Source organism: Anabrus simplex, chromosome 11, assembly GCF_040414725.1.
Source record: "Anabrus simplex isolate iqAnaSimp1 chromosome 11, ASM4041472v1, whole genome shotgun sequence".
Taxonomy (NCBI): domain Eukaryota; kingdom Metazoa; phylum Arthropoda; class Insecta; order Orthoptera; family Tettigoniidae; genus Anabrus; species Anabrus simplex.
The window spans coordinates 125,001,884-125,017,185 of record NC_090275.1 but is presented as its reverse complement, the minus strand read 5'-3'; the positions used below and the strand labels follow the sequence as shown (position 1 = coordinate 125,017,185).

At 39.1% G+C, this 15,302-nt stretch overlaps 2 protein-coding genes across 2 annotated transcripts in view; both read right to left on the bottom strand.

Moving 5' to 3' along the window:
* LOC136883505 (probable methylmalonate-semialdehyde/malonate-semialdehyde dehydrogenase [acylating], mitochondrial) overlaps positions 1-15,302 on the bottom strand; it is a 459,660-nt gene that overhangs the window by 324,885 nt on the left and 119,473 nt on the right. The gene's annotated exons all lie outside the window — the stretch shown is intronic.
* Positions 10,062-11,540, bottom strand: LOC136883408 (atlastin-like). The gene has a single exon (XM_067155678.2). It carries the CDS (start codon positions 11,538-11,540, stop codon positions 10,062-10,064), a length of 1,479 nt encoding a protein of 492 aa, XP_067011779.1.

The window sequence follows — 15,302 nt, the reverse complement described above, 5'->3', positions numbered from 1 at the left end:
ATTAATTAGAGCCACCCTGACCGATACAAAATCCAAGGTGAAGTTCCACGGATGTCTCTCGCATTCCTTTGACATCAAAACAGGAGTCCGACAAGGTGATGGGCTATCCCCGATACTCTTCAACTGTGTTCTTGAAAAGATCATCAGAACCTGGCGGGTGAGATTACAGGAAACCAACTACAGTCCATTGAGAATAGGAACTAAATCCAAGGGGATCGCAACAGACTGCTTAGCATTTGCCGATGATATTGCTGTTCTCTCAACCGACATAGAAACCGCTAGAGCTCAAGTTGAAATTTTAAAGGAAATTGCTGAACAAACTGGTTTGCAGATATTGTTTGAGAAAACAGAAGTAATGACTAACATCAAAAAGGCTCCACCAAAACTCCATACAAAATACGGGGACATCACCCGAGTAGACAAATTCAAATACCTGGGTGAGATCATCATGAAAAATGGACTGGACAAAGAAGCACTTCAGGAGCAAGTACGCAAACTGGAAATAGCCTACCAAACATCCCGCACAATCTACAACAAAAAATGCCTTTCCCAAAACACCAAGATACGTCACTATGAAACAGTTCTGAAGCCAGTAGTTCGATATGCAGCCGAAACCCTGTCTCTAAATGCCAACAAAGGATTCCTTGAAGAACTGGAGAAAAGAGAACGCAAAATTGTGAGAGGAATCTTGGGATCAAAGTACAGAAATGGAGTCCATCAAAAGAGATCCAACAAGGAAGTCTACAGCAAAACAGAGAAAATTACCGACACAATCAGAAAAAGACAGGCACGATTTTACGGTCATCTGAAAAGAATGGACGGAAGAAAGTTAACTAAAGAAATCTTTCACTTTTTTGATTCAAACCCCAAAACCACAATTCCCTGGTTTAGAAATACCAAAGAAGACCTTCAAATGCTACATATCTCAGCTGAAGACGCCCTTTTTTTTTTTTTTTTTTTTTTTTTGCTTTACGTCGCACCGACTTAGATAGGTCTTATGGCGACAGTGGGACAGGGAAGGGCTAGGAGTGGGAAGGAAGCGGCCGTGGCCTTAATTAAGGTACAGCCCCAGCATTTGCCTGGTGTGAAAATGGGAAACCACGGAAAACCATTTTCAGGGCTGCCGACAGTGGGGTTCGAACCTACTATCTCCCGAATATTGGATACTGGCCGCACTTAAGCGACTGCAGCTATCGAGCTCGGTAAGACGCCCTTAACAGAGATCTCTTCCGCAAGAAAATATTGACGAACGGGCTAAACCAAGACGAGCAACCGAAGAGAAGACACGGTGCCCCTTGGACAGAGGAGCGTAAGCAGGCCCACTCACAAAGAATGAGGGAAATTTGGGCTCTAAAGAAGGCCAAATTCAGTGTCAAATGCAACAAGACTTAATGTGGTCCTTGATGGCCCCAGCGAATTATATATATAATAAGAATAAGAAAATATCATTAATAATAATGTTGAATATTGAATATTGACATAAAATGGGAATAAAGAAATAGTAAAATTATGCAGTGGCGGTGAATACACATCAGAACACTGAAACGTGACTGAAAACTTTCAATATGCAACATCAAATTTTACACTGGGGAACTTATAGGCCTAATAATTACAACTAAGACAGGATTGTGGAACGTGTGGGAGCCCTATGAGGTTCATGGGAACGTATGACGTTATGGGGGAGAAAAGACTTACAATAATACACCCAACAGACAAATAATTATTGAGAAAATGAACATACAATTATAAATGAACAAATAAATGAACTGCAGATTAACTGATACTTGAGACACAAAACCAAAGATGTGTAAGGGAAACAATTAAGCTTTTCGGTCATGAACAAACTTTGATATAGAGGTTCACATTAAAGTTAAATTTACTGAATGAAAGGGATGATGATGATGATGATGCTTGTTGTTTTAAAGGGCCTAACATCTAGGTCATCGGCCCCTGATGGTATAAAATGAGACGAAATGCAATGAAAAAATAAAATCCAAAATCCTCCACTGACCAGAATTCAAGGCGTGAGGACGAAAAATGAACAGATGGATATGAATTTAAAACAGCCAGGTGAGCCGACCCGCAATACCTCAGTCTCAGAAACTGACAGAAAACAATAATAATATTAAACAAGGGACTGCTTCTATAGGTCAATACTGAATCGGTGATGCTTGCAAGCTAAAGAGGTCCAAAATATAGCTTATCGGCCACTCATAATGGTACTTATCGCCTGGTAAGTAGAACCATGGTATTTGTCATGGTGCGGTACTAATCAAAAGTAGACTCGTGGTATTCCACACATTATGGTACTAATTAATTAATACTTTATTAACGGTAATACAATTTTACATAACAGTAGAGAAGAATAAACAAAACAAAACACACTAAAAAGAAAGTTCAATGGAGTGTAAGTAGAAAAATATGTACAGATATATACACAGGTTATATTACAGGTAATCACAGGAAAGTAATAGTCAAATTTGGAGATTATGTAAGTGATTTCTCAATTTTGACAATGAGCAGTTAAATATAGCAATATCGAGTTTGTTTAGAGATCTTGACATTCGTTCAATTGGCCCATTGAATGCGTAGTATGCCAATTTGTAGACAATGTATTCTTGAACCTTGTGCGTCTGTCTGGTACATGTACGTTAATTTTTGCAAGGAGTTGTGGACAATTCACCCCAAGGAATGAAGCAATTTAAAAATGAAGAGTGTATCCAATAATTCACGGCGTTGTGACAGGCTATGCATATTTAAGGACTGTTGTAAGGATGTATAATCAACATTATCATATGAGAATCCTGCTCTAAAGAAATTTATGTTGTACTGAATCTAATCTATGGATAGAGGTCTGATGAGAAGGGTTCCAAACAGGAGTACAGTATTCTATTATAGGGCGTACTATAGACACATACAGCAATCGATAGGTAGCTAAGTTTGAAAATTCTCTAGAATATCTAGTAATGCAACCAAATCTTTGAAATGCTTTCGTACAAATATTTTCAATATGTTCACTACACAATAGGTTATAACTGAATAAAACACCAAGGTCATTAACTTGTGAAACAGGAGTTAGAATGTTGTTATTACTAAATTTGTACTGAAATGATATTTTCTTCTTGTTTTAAAAAAACGATATTATTTTACATTTCTCATAATTAAGTTTCAACCCATTTTGAATGCAATACTTTTCCAGATGATGTAAATCTTCTTGAAGTTTTGAACAATCAAGTGGACAATTAATTTGCATAAAAATTTTTGCATCGTCAGCAAACAAAAGCAATTCATAATTCTTAAGTATATTTTTAATGTCATTTATGTAGAGAGTAAAAAGTAAGGGCACAAGGTGAGACCCTTGCGGAACTCCACTGGTAACAATAATAGGTGCAGAAAAATGATTCCTTATTTTAACAATCTGAAGGCGATTTTTAAGATACGATTCAAACCATGAGAGGAGAGGCCCATTAATTCCGTAGCCTGTAAGTTGTTGCAGCAAGATATCGTGGTCGACAGTGTCAAAAGCTTTTGAGAAGTCTGTATAAATGCAGTCCACTTGGGAGTGGTTCTCTATTGCATCCAAGAGGAACTGATAGAATAAAAGAAGATTGCAACAGGTTGATCGTCCTGAAAAGAATCCATGATGCTCATCAATGAGATGTTTCTAAAGAGAGGTGTGATTTTGTCAAGAATTATTGAGTCAAAAATTTTGGAAATATGAGAAGAAATTATAACTGGTCTATATTGTTTTATGTCAGTTTTATCACCATTTTTGAAAACTGGACTAACAAATCCTTTCTTCCATTCCACTGGAAAAATGCTTTGGTTTAATGATAAGTTGAACAGATAAAAGAGTGCTTCACATAAAATAAATGAGCAGTACTTGAGCAGGTACTACTTACAGGTTATAAAATTTGCACATGTAATACAGACCTATGGTGTTCTACACATAGCGGCGCCATTTACAGGCAATGCATTCATATGGTTTTCATCACATAAGTGTACTAACCACAGGGACTCGTACTATCCAGTGGTGTTCCTTATACTAATCGTAAGCAAGCCAGAACCCCGGTGTCGCTCATATAGAGCTACTAATGACAGGTACCTTAAAAGCCTGACCGCACGGTGCTCCTGCCTGCTACTAATCACAAACCTATTTGGTACCTAACATCGTGGTACTACGCGCAAGTAATAGAGACCCATGGTGTTCCCCGCGTGGTGGTACTAATCACAAGTAGTTTCATGGTTCTAATCCAATCATCCCTTGGTCGCCCCTTTTAATCACTTCTTAAGACTGGCAGAGGATACCATGGGTGTATTCTTCGTCTGCGTCCCCCACCCACAGGGGGTTGTGTGTTTGGTCCATGAGAGGTATTTTATTTCCCTCAAGTCCGCCAGCAAGCCGGTTAGGACCCCCCTATCCGCGACCTGGGACGCGCCACATGGGAGTATCAGCAACGCCAGCATAGTAGGTTCGTGGCGGAATGAAAGGAGGCAACCTCGAAAGAATCAAAAGATTAATTATGCTACTCAAGAAAGAGTGTTACAGTTACTTACAATTACAACTAGAGTTAGAAAAGAAGGTCTGCCTCCGAAAAAACCACACGTTGCGGACTAGCATAATAGCTAAGTCATACAAATGCTCTACTTTGGAAAATCTGGAAAACTAGAGGAAACTCCGGCACACAAGATGAAATTCTACATAATTACTGAAGTTACATTAAGTGGGAATAATCCGAAACACAAGAATGCATTAAAATAACATAAGGCAATAACACAGCGCTTACCTTGGCCAGTAGAAGACCTTTACACATCCTTGGTTTTGTCTCAAGTATCAGTTAATCCACAGTTCATTTATAATTGTAGTGATCCAAATTCAAAGACGCGAACAAATTAACTCACCCACGAGAGGAGCCACAAACAGGAAATCGAGTGATTACAAATAACCAATAGCAACACTCCAGATTGCCACATTTCACCAATTAAAAATCCTAATATACTGGCCAATAAAAATACTTGTATTTTGGCCAATGACAATGATCTTTTAGAATGATCCTTTCTGCTGAATCCGCATATTAGAGGATATTACAAAACGACAGGAAAGGGCCACTTACACGTGGCACACCCTGCCTTACAAGTCATGTATAAAAATCCACATCCCCTTATATCATTTATAGAATAATTGAATTTAAAACAGGAAATGTAAATACCCAGATCTCTTTGAACATAAATCTTCTTCATAGTCCATTTCTTCATAGGCCTAAATATGTAATCATTTTTAAATAAGAAAGCTACATAAAATAATTTGCTTTGCATAAATTCTTCAGTTTTTTAAATGGTTTTGTTTACCCGAAACGATGACAAGACACAATTTACATAACATTACATAAGGACTTCTGTTGCTTCACTGATTTCTGTTCACTGCTGTTCAACAACGGCCACAATTTCAACCATTATTGTAAAAGTCAATGTGGTACTATATTTCTCGTCTCACTGCAATAGATGTAAACTTGGTCTATTGATCAGTACCACGATACAAGTTTTGCTTCACGTCGCACCGACACAGATAAGACTTATGGTGATGATGAGGCAGGAAGGGGCTAGGAGTGGGAAGGAAGCGGCCATGGCCTTAATTAAAGTACCACGGAAAACCATCTTCAGGGCTGCCGACAGTGGGGTTCGAACCCACGATCTCCCGAATACTGGATACTGGCTGCACTTAAGCAACTGCACCTATCGAGCTCGGTACGATACAATTTTACCTCACATAATATTTCATGCATTTCACCATTTTATGTGCACATTATCATACACACACAGCTCATGTTATCAATCTTATTAACAGAATATTGTTCCGGGATATCGACAAATAAAAGTGTACCTTATTTAGGCTGATGATGACCCACACAGGGTCAAAACTAGTTTCTCAACAACACATTGTAATGCATACATACATAGGCATTGCAATTATTGTAAAGTATTGAGTGGGTATGGTTCATGTTTGTAGGTTACTGTAGTCACGTCCTAGTTCGTGAACCATGGGCAACAGCTGAGTGGCCTAGTAAGTGGTCCTGAGAGTTGGGATACCAGTTGCTATGGAATGGGAGTGGGCATCTCGGACATATTTTGAGTCATGGCCCTCCTTGTGCTCAGGCGGCTAGGAGTATACAATTCACCGGTGGTCCATAACCCGTTAGAGGAGAGATCCTCACTTGGATTATGTGCAAGTAGGGTAGCATCCTGCTTCATGAATTTACCGAGCTCAGAACATTTTAAGCAAGCCTCGGACCTATGGGAGTAATGGAGTCCCACTCCCATTGGACAGGTGAGAGACTCCTTGGAAACAACTTGGAGAACGAAATGGAATTCGATGGGGATCAATATTAATGGGGGTAGGACTGGCTGAGTCAGCAAAGAGGATGCATCTGGATGTGCTAGGAGTACGTGATATTCGGGTAAGGGGAGAAAACGACGAAGAGATAGGAGATTATAAAGTGTACTTGACGGGTGTTAGAAAGGGAAGGGCAGAGTCTGGGGTAGGGCTCTTTATCAGGAATACCATTGCACGCAACATAGTTTCAGTAAGGCACGTAAATGAGTGAATGATGTGGGTAGATTTGTCAGTTGGAGGAATTAGGACAAGAATTGTGTCCATGTATTCACCATGTGAGGGTGCAGATGAGGATGAAGTTGACTAGTTTTATGAAGCATTGAGCGACATCATGGTCAGGGTCAGCAGCAAGGATAGAATAGTGCTAATGGGCGATTTCAAAGTGAGAGCTGAGAACAGAACTGAAGGATATGAAAGGGTGATTGGTAAATGTGGGAAAGATATGGAAGCTAATGGGAATGGGAAGCATTTCATGGACTTCTGTGCTAGTATGGGTTTAGCTGTTACGAATACATTCTTCAAGCATAAGGCTATTCACCGCTACACATGGGAGGCTAGGGGTACCAGATCCGTAATGACTATATCCTAACAGACTTCGAATTCAGGAAATCTGTTAGGAATATATGAGTTTTGTTGCGGATTTTTCGATGGTACATACCACTATCTGATCTGTAGTGAACTAAGTATCTCTAGGCCTAGGGTAGAGAAAGTGAAATCTGTCTGCAAACGAATAAGGGTAGAAAATCTCCCGGACGATGAAATTAGACAGAAGTACATGGACATGATTAGTGAGAAGTTTCGAACAGTAGACAGGAAGTAGGTTCAGGATATAGAAAGTGAATGGGTGGCATACAGGGATGCTATAGCAGAAACAGCAAGGGAATGCCTAGGAACAACGGTGTTTAAAGATGGGAAAAGGCGAACATCTTGGTGGAATGATGAAGTGAGAGCAGCCTGTAAACGTAAAAAGAAAGCTTATCAGAAAGGGCTCCAAACAAGGGCCGAGGCAGACAGGTATTTTGTACGTAGATGAAAGAAACAGAGCGAAACAAATAGTTGTTGAATCCAAAAAAAAGTCATGGGAAGATTCTGGTAATAACCTGGAAATGCTAGGTCAAGCAGCACGGAAACCTTTCTAGACAGTAATAAAGAATCTTAGGAAGGGAGGGAAAAATCTAATGAACAGTGTTTTGAGTAATTCGGGTGAACTCATAATAGATCCCCAGGGAATCACTGGAGAGGTGGAGGGAATGTTTTAAACACCATCTCAATCTAAAAGGAAATCATCCTGGTGGTGTTGCGAATAGCCAAGCTCATGGGGAGGAGGAAAATGATGTTGGTGAAATTATGCTTGAGGAAGTGGAAAGGATGGTAAATAAACTCCATTTTCATAAGGCAGCAGGAACAGATGAAATTGGACCAGAAATGGTGAAGTATAGTGGGAAGGCAGGGCTGAAATGGGTTCATAGAGTAGTAAAATTAGCGTGGAGTGTTGATAAGGTACCTTCAGATTGGACAAAAGCAGCAATTGCACCTATCTATAAGCAAGGGACCAGGAAGGATTGAAACAACTATCGAGGTTTCTCATTGATTAGTATACCAGGCAAAGTATTCACTGGCATCTTGGAAGGGAGGGTGCGATCAGTCATTGAGAGGAAGATGGATGAAAACCAGTGTGGTTTCAGACTACAGAGAGGCTGTCAGGATCAGATTTTCAGTATGTGCCAGGTAATTGAAAAATACTACGAGAGAAATAGGCAGGTGTGTTTATGTTTTGTAGATCTAGAGAAAGCATATGACAGATACCAAGGGAAAAGATGTTCACTATACTGGGGGACTATGGAATTAAAGGTAGATTATTAAAATCAATGAAAGGCATTTATGTTGACAATTGGGCTTCAGTGAGAATTGATGGTAGAATGAGTTCTTGGTTCAGGGTACTTACAGAGTTTAGACAAGGCTGTAATCTTTCACCTTTGCTGCTTGTAGTTTACATGGATCATCTGCTGAAAGGTATAAAATGGCAGGGAGGGATGCAGTTAGGTGGAAATGTAGTAAACAGTTTGGCCTATGCTGACGACTTGGTCTTAATGGCAGACTGTGCCGAAAGCCTGCAGTCTAATATCATATGCTTTCTCTAGACTAAATTGATGTTGTAGGTAAGAAATTCAACAGAATTGAATGTCAGATTGGTGATACAAAGCTAGAACAGGTCGATAATTTCAATTATTTAGGTTGTGTGTTCTCCCAGGATAGTAATATAGCAAGTGAGATTGAATCAAGCTGTAGTAAAGCTAATGCAGTGAGCTCGCAGTAGCGATCAACAGTGTTCTGTAAAAAGAAAGCCAGCTCCCAGACGAAACTATCTTTACATCGGTCTGTTTTCAGACCAACTTTGCTTTACGGGAGCGAAAGCTGGGTGGACTCAGGATATCTTACTCATAAGTTAGAAGTAACAGACATGAAAGTAGCAAGAATGATTGCTGGTACAAACAGGTGGGAACAATGGCAGGAGGGTACTTGGAATGAGGAGATAAAGGCTAATTTAGGAATGAACTCGATGGATGAAGTTGTATGCATAAACCGGCTTCGGTGGTGGGGTGATGTGAGGCGAATATAGGAGGATAGGTTACCTAGGAGAATAATGGACTCTGCTATGGAGGGTAAGAGAAGTAGAGGGAAACCAAGACGATGATGGTTAGACTCGGTTTCTAACGATTTAAAGATAAGAGGTATAGAACTAAATGAGGCCACAACACTAGTTGCAAATCGAGGATTATGGCAACGTTTAGTAAATTCACAGAGGCTTGCAGACTGAACGCTGAAAGGCATAACAGTCTATAATGATAATGTATGTATGTATGTATGTATGTATGTATGTATGTATGTATGTATGTATGTATGTATTTATTTATTTATTTATTGAGTGGGTGGAATAAAACTTTGTTAATTAAATTATATGTAATCTTAATTCAATACGGAACCAAACATGAAATTCATAACCTTGGAAAACAGCAAACAGCTCACTCTCAACAGTGAAGTGAATAAACTGAAGCCACAGTTCTATTGCACACAGAACAGCTTAACAGTCTAAAACAAAAATGTCTGAACTAAGGAGATTATAGTCAGCTATGGAGCGGCATCTTTTGAAGAGTGTAGAAGGCATATAAGCCACACAAGAACTCTCCGACTTCATACTGTCTGTGATGGAAAAAATGAAATGACCCATGTAAATTCGTGTCTTTGTCCCATGGTGGCACACCCCAAATACAGATGAGCTGTGTGCACCCTTTTTTAGCACCTACGAACCTTCCTGACATTCTGAAGTTTATGGCAGAACTGAGAATCGTACCTGAGATCTATTAAATGTAGAATTTTGAACTTCATGAATTTATAGCAGAATATTCTCATGCTGTCTACCATTGTATGCTGGGGTATTAGCTGCTTGTCCACAACCGTACTCCAAGACTATACTTGCACTAATGAAAGTATTTTAAATCTTTACGACTGCAACCTTAATAAATGTAGTTTTACGACTATAAGCAACAGTCGGATCATTTAGTATTTGGCCCTCATGTCCAAAATTGAGAGGTTACAGGGAAGTTTTACCTTGCAAAAGAGTTCTGATTCCTCCGATTTTTGGCAAAGGGACACTAAAATCTTGGCACCTTCAAGATCGGAAGATGACATCCATCCACATGGTATCTGCCACAGTTTCAATGATTTCTCCCAGGCCTCTAAAGATGTCAAAGTGCTGAATAATCAACCACAGAATGATTATCCCAAGGGCAATATATGTAATTCCATGCATCACGAAAGCTCCAGCCGGGAAAAAGAAGGTCTGCAGAATGCCAGACATAATGTATGCAACTACGGCAATGGTAATGTACACAACTGGAATCTGCACAATTCTACCTATACCCTTCCTTTGGTTCAGGAGTTTGTATTGTTGAAACATTTCGTCTATATCTGACTCGAGCTTTGCATGATATTTCTTGGAGTATTCTGCTCCTCCCATCTTTGGCGCAGAGACGAACTGTTGCACAGCAGCTGTCTTGAGCCGAGAGTGGTTCTCGTTCAACTGCTCGGGGGTGATGAAGGCTCGAGTTCCTCCACACAGTTTGCTCATCTCTTTTTTGTAGAAATCTATGGCATCAGACAGAGCTGCAAGGTTGTTGGCCTCTACAGTGGCAAAGAATAATGTTTTTGGCTCTGGTATTTCATTACCAGAAAGCGCCTTCATGTAGCTCTGGAAATAGTGCAGCAGATCTTTAGCCTTCACTTTTTGTCCACCTATTTCCTTCACAGTTGTGTTCCTCACCGACAACACCAAGGGAACTAAAACTCTGAGATGTTCCTTAAACTCCCAATCAATATCGGACAATTTGCCGGAGAAGCTGCGATCCGTGGCAACTTTAGGACCGGGGTGAGGGAGCAAGAAGCATGATATGTCCTGGAAGCAAGAAGAAATGTGTTTCCTCAGAAGCTGAAGCTCAGGGTGTTGCGTATTAGAAATTTTCATGCGTCGTTCCAGGAGAAATTTGCCCCCAGCAGATCCATAATCTGCATCGTAAGGATAACTCCAATCTCGCACAAGAAATAAGAGCTTCTGGAAGGGTTTGTGGGAACCTTCTTCGAGTGCAAGTTTTCCATATTCTGCAAACACCTGCAGATGTTGTAGATGATCTTCCTGAATATTATTTTGGATATTGTAGATGAAGAAAGAGCTTGTCATTGTGCTCAGAGCAAACACAATGGCATCGTCCTTCAGAGTGCTCTCAGTGTCGAACACTCCCTGAGTATCCATCAATAGCACCACCACCTTCTCTCCGCCGGGTAGTTCACGCGGAAAAGCCTGGGACCACATTAAAATGCCGCTGGTTTCACGGTCCATACCACCACGCCATGAAAATCCTTTCAGAGGACCATTTTCATCCCCCATCCAATCAGATTGACCACCACTGTTCAAATAGCGCAGAAAAAAATTGAGAAGGAAAGATTTGCCCTGGCGGAAGGTGCCGGCAACGGACACAAGCATTACATGTGCATCCTGGACGTTGTCCTGCAGGAGAATCTCTTTGAGGCCTTCGAAATCCAGCTCATACTGATGGTGTTTTTTAGATTTCACAATACGAATAGCATGGCCCATCCTGTAAGCTTGTGCAAGTCAAGACTCTTCTCTGCTTTTAGATTACATGGCTGCTAGGCAACAGCTGTCCAATAACAGAGGACTGCAATAATGACAAATCCTGTAACTAAGTGATGGACTTATTAATGGTTATGAGTTCCATGTTTTTGGTCCGTATTGAACTGAGAATAATATATAAGTAATAATAACAACAACGAAAATGTTTCCACCTCTTCAATACTAAAATATATTCACAATATTATAAATTACACGGTACTAGTTTCGACCCATCTAGGGGTCATCATCAGCCGTATTGGAGCAAAGATCACTTTTGGCGAAATCCTAAGAAAATGTTATTTTAAAGAATAACAAGTGAAATGAGATGTTATTATGGTAATAGTTAATAATACAAGGAATATACATACTAAAAGGTTTTTAACAAAGAATAAAGTATAAATGGGGTGTTGTAAAAATTATAATCATGGAAATCAGTAAGTTCTTGTATTGAAATGAAATATTGCTTAGGAAGAGGGCTTAAGGTGGGACTGAAGGGTGCGGGAGAAAGTGTAATTGTCTTGGAAAAGTACCTTTGATTAAATTTAGGATTGAGTTTAGGTTGGCTGCATTATTGTTTCTGAGGAAGGTGATAAATAGATCGAAGAGTATGTTGGGTTTCTCTGAGATTTCATTGAGATTGTGACTGGCATTAAAGTATTGGTCTAGGTGTATGTAGTAATTTTCCATTATGTTGAGTAAAGGGCCCTTGTTTGCTAATACGAGGATGTCATCCTTTACTCAACATAATGGAAAATTACTACATACACCTAGACCAATACTTTAATGCCAGTCACAATCTCAATGAAATCTCAGAGAAACCCAACATACTCTTCGATCTATTTATCACCTTCCTCAGAAACAATAATGCAGCCAACCTAAACTCAATCCTAAATTTAATCAAAGGTACTTTTCCAAGACAATTACACTTTCTCCCGCACCCTTCAGTCCCACCTTAAGCCCTCTTCCTAAGCAATATTTCATTTCAACACAAGAACTTACTGATTTCCGTGATTATAATTTTTACAACACCCCATTTATACTTTATTCTTTGTTAAAAACCTCTTAGTATGTATATTCCTTGTATTATTAACTATTACCATAATAACATCTCATTTCACTTGTTATTCTTTAAAATAACATTTTCTTAGGATTTCGCCAAAAGTGATCTTTGCTCCAATACGGCTGATGATGACCCCTAGATGGGTCGAAACTAGTACCGTGTAATTTATAATTTTGTGAATATATTTTAGTATTGAAAAGGTGGAAACGTTTACGTTGTTATTATTATTACTTATATATTAAGTGATGGACTTCACAATATTAATCTGAAAGGAGAAGGATTTCTACCCCTTCCTGCACAGGCGGTGTTTTAACACTCCGGTGGTCGCGTGGACCCATACTTTCTTTGTGATGTGAGGCTATTCTATGCTCCATATTCCATGAATATGATTATGCATTGTGAACAGAACTTTATTTTCTGTACAATATCATTTATAAGAAATGCCTGAAAAATTACCAGATATTGTGACCTGTCTCACTCACTCACTGAGCTACTATGCAACAAAAGGGTTGTATTGCATCAAATATATAAATCTAAAGTTACACTTCACTCGCAGTCTGTGTTCAGGGAAGTTCTCACACGGCAAGTCGCTGCTGGTCGGGACACATCGAGCTGGTGCATATATGGCAGGTTTTCCTGGCTGTCTTATTTCATGCTCGTCCGCAAATATGCTAGTGGCCCTCTTGCTCATTTTAACAGGAGGTGGGATAGAATGACTTCAATTTTCAAAAGCAACTTTCCACAACACTTAATTTCTCTTGGAATAATTTCCAGTTGATCCTCCTTTGCAAGTCAGGTTTCATCAAATCGAAAGCAAGAGTTCGCAAGAAATTTTGGCGAGACACTACTGCATAATTCTGATTTGCAGAAAATATTATACAAGCATTGATGCCGCCAATATTCAGGGAAGTTCTCGCAAGACATTATCTTTTCACGACAGGTGAATTATCTTTAAGACATTTTTGTCTAATATTCAGGCATTCAAAGAAGATAGTTAAGAGGCAATCTCTGAGAACTCCTCGAAACATCAAAATGTCCACGCATACTATCCAACACATCAACACCATTTTTTGTCTCATTGTATGCTGTGAAAATATAGGTTTTTTTTATCAACACCTGTAGATTCATCTATAGCTATATCATGATGCATAGAAGACACTGCTAGGACAGCTTTATTCTTTTTTGGGAACATAAGATACTAGAGTACATTGTTTATGAAAGTCAAACAATGAACTCTTTACCTCTCGGATTTTGTTGGGCAAGAATTCTTTTGGGATTTCCCGCTTATTTTTTCTCAGTATTCCCACATCTGTTAGTTTCTTGTCATCTAGTAGCTGACACACCAAAGGAATTGATGTGAACCAGTTATCGGCTGTGATATTCCTATTCGAACCCACAACTGCTTCCACAATACGTTTCACTATTTCATTTGGCACGTTGCTCTGCTTGAATGGTCCATCACGTTGAACACCTACATAAACTTCAAGGTTGTGAGTGTATATATTTTTAGAGTCAAGTGCGAATAATTTAATGCCGTACTTTGCCGGTTTACTAGCCATGTGCTGGCTGATAGCCCACGAAAAACTATGAATTGCTTTACGAAGGAAATTTAATATGTCCTCCTATTGAATACATACACATCTCCATCATTAGAAGGAGTAATAATAGTCAAACATGTTTCAACTCCTTTTAGCCATCTTCAGTGGAAAAATGTTAAAGTGTTTTTACATAATTGATGCTAAAAAATGTGTTAAAACATAATGAAGAAAAGAATGAAAACAAATGGGACATGACAGAAACAAACAACAAGTGATTATGGTGAGGTCTAAAACTTGCAGTGTGTTATAATTTAAAAATAGGACGAAATCTCTGTGCTAAAATTCAAAATGACAGTCTGTCTCCATTGAGTCACCATCACAAGCAAAAAACTTGAGAATCTAAGTTTGAGAGGAAACAAGTGCCAGGTAAAATGTATGTGACACATAGTGGAAACCGCCAATGAAGTTAAAATTTATTAAATAGTTGCACTCTCGAAAGGCCTGGCCTTCTCAAATTTAGTGGTCTCGTTATCAATGATCGTGTCCAATGTTGGCTCAGCTGTGTTTGTCATATTTTTAAATAGTCAGGAGGGCAGTGAAAAATTGAGAAACTATGTTAGAGAAGATAACAGATGCCAGGTAAAATGTATGTGATACACAGTGGAAAACCACCAATGAAGTTACTACTCCTTCTAATGATGGAGATATGTATGTATTGAATAGGAGGACATATTAAATTTCCTTTGTAAAGTGAAAACTGTCACTATGGAATGATTCTAATATCTTGTAATAAGCTATCAATTGTTCATCAATGGTGAGGTATTCACTTGCAGAATAATTCTGCCTACAGTTCAATACGAAGTTCAGAAATAATTCTCTGAAGGCTGCAAACTTATCCACCTCCTACGTTCAAGTCTAGTATGAATGTCATCAAACCGGAGGCAATGGATGAGAAATTGGAATCTTTGTGTATTCATAGTTACAAAAATAGCCTCTACTCCTGTTCCACAGCTATTATCACACAAATCTGTCATATTTCACCTTCCTGACTTCAACACACTGTCAAGATACAAAATACCTACAAGTGATCTAATTTCACACACATCTGTAGGTTTTGAGTCCCTTTCA

What these genes read in the sequence shown, in the direction of transcription:
- LOC136883408 (XM_067155678.2), bottom strand. Translation starts at nt 11,540, where the DNA reads ATGGGCCATGCTATTCGTATTGTGAAATCTAAAAAACACCATCAGTAT.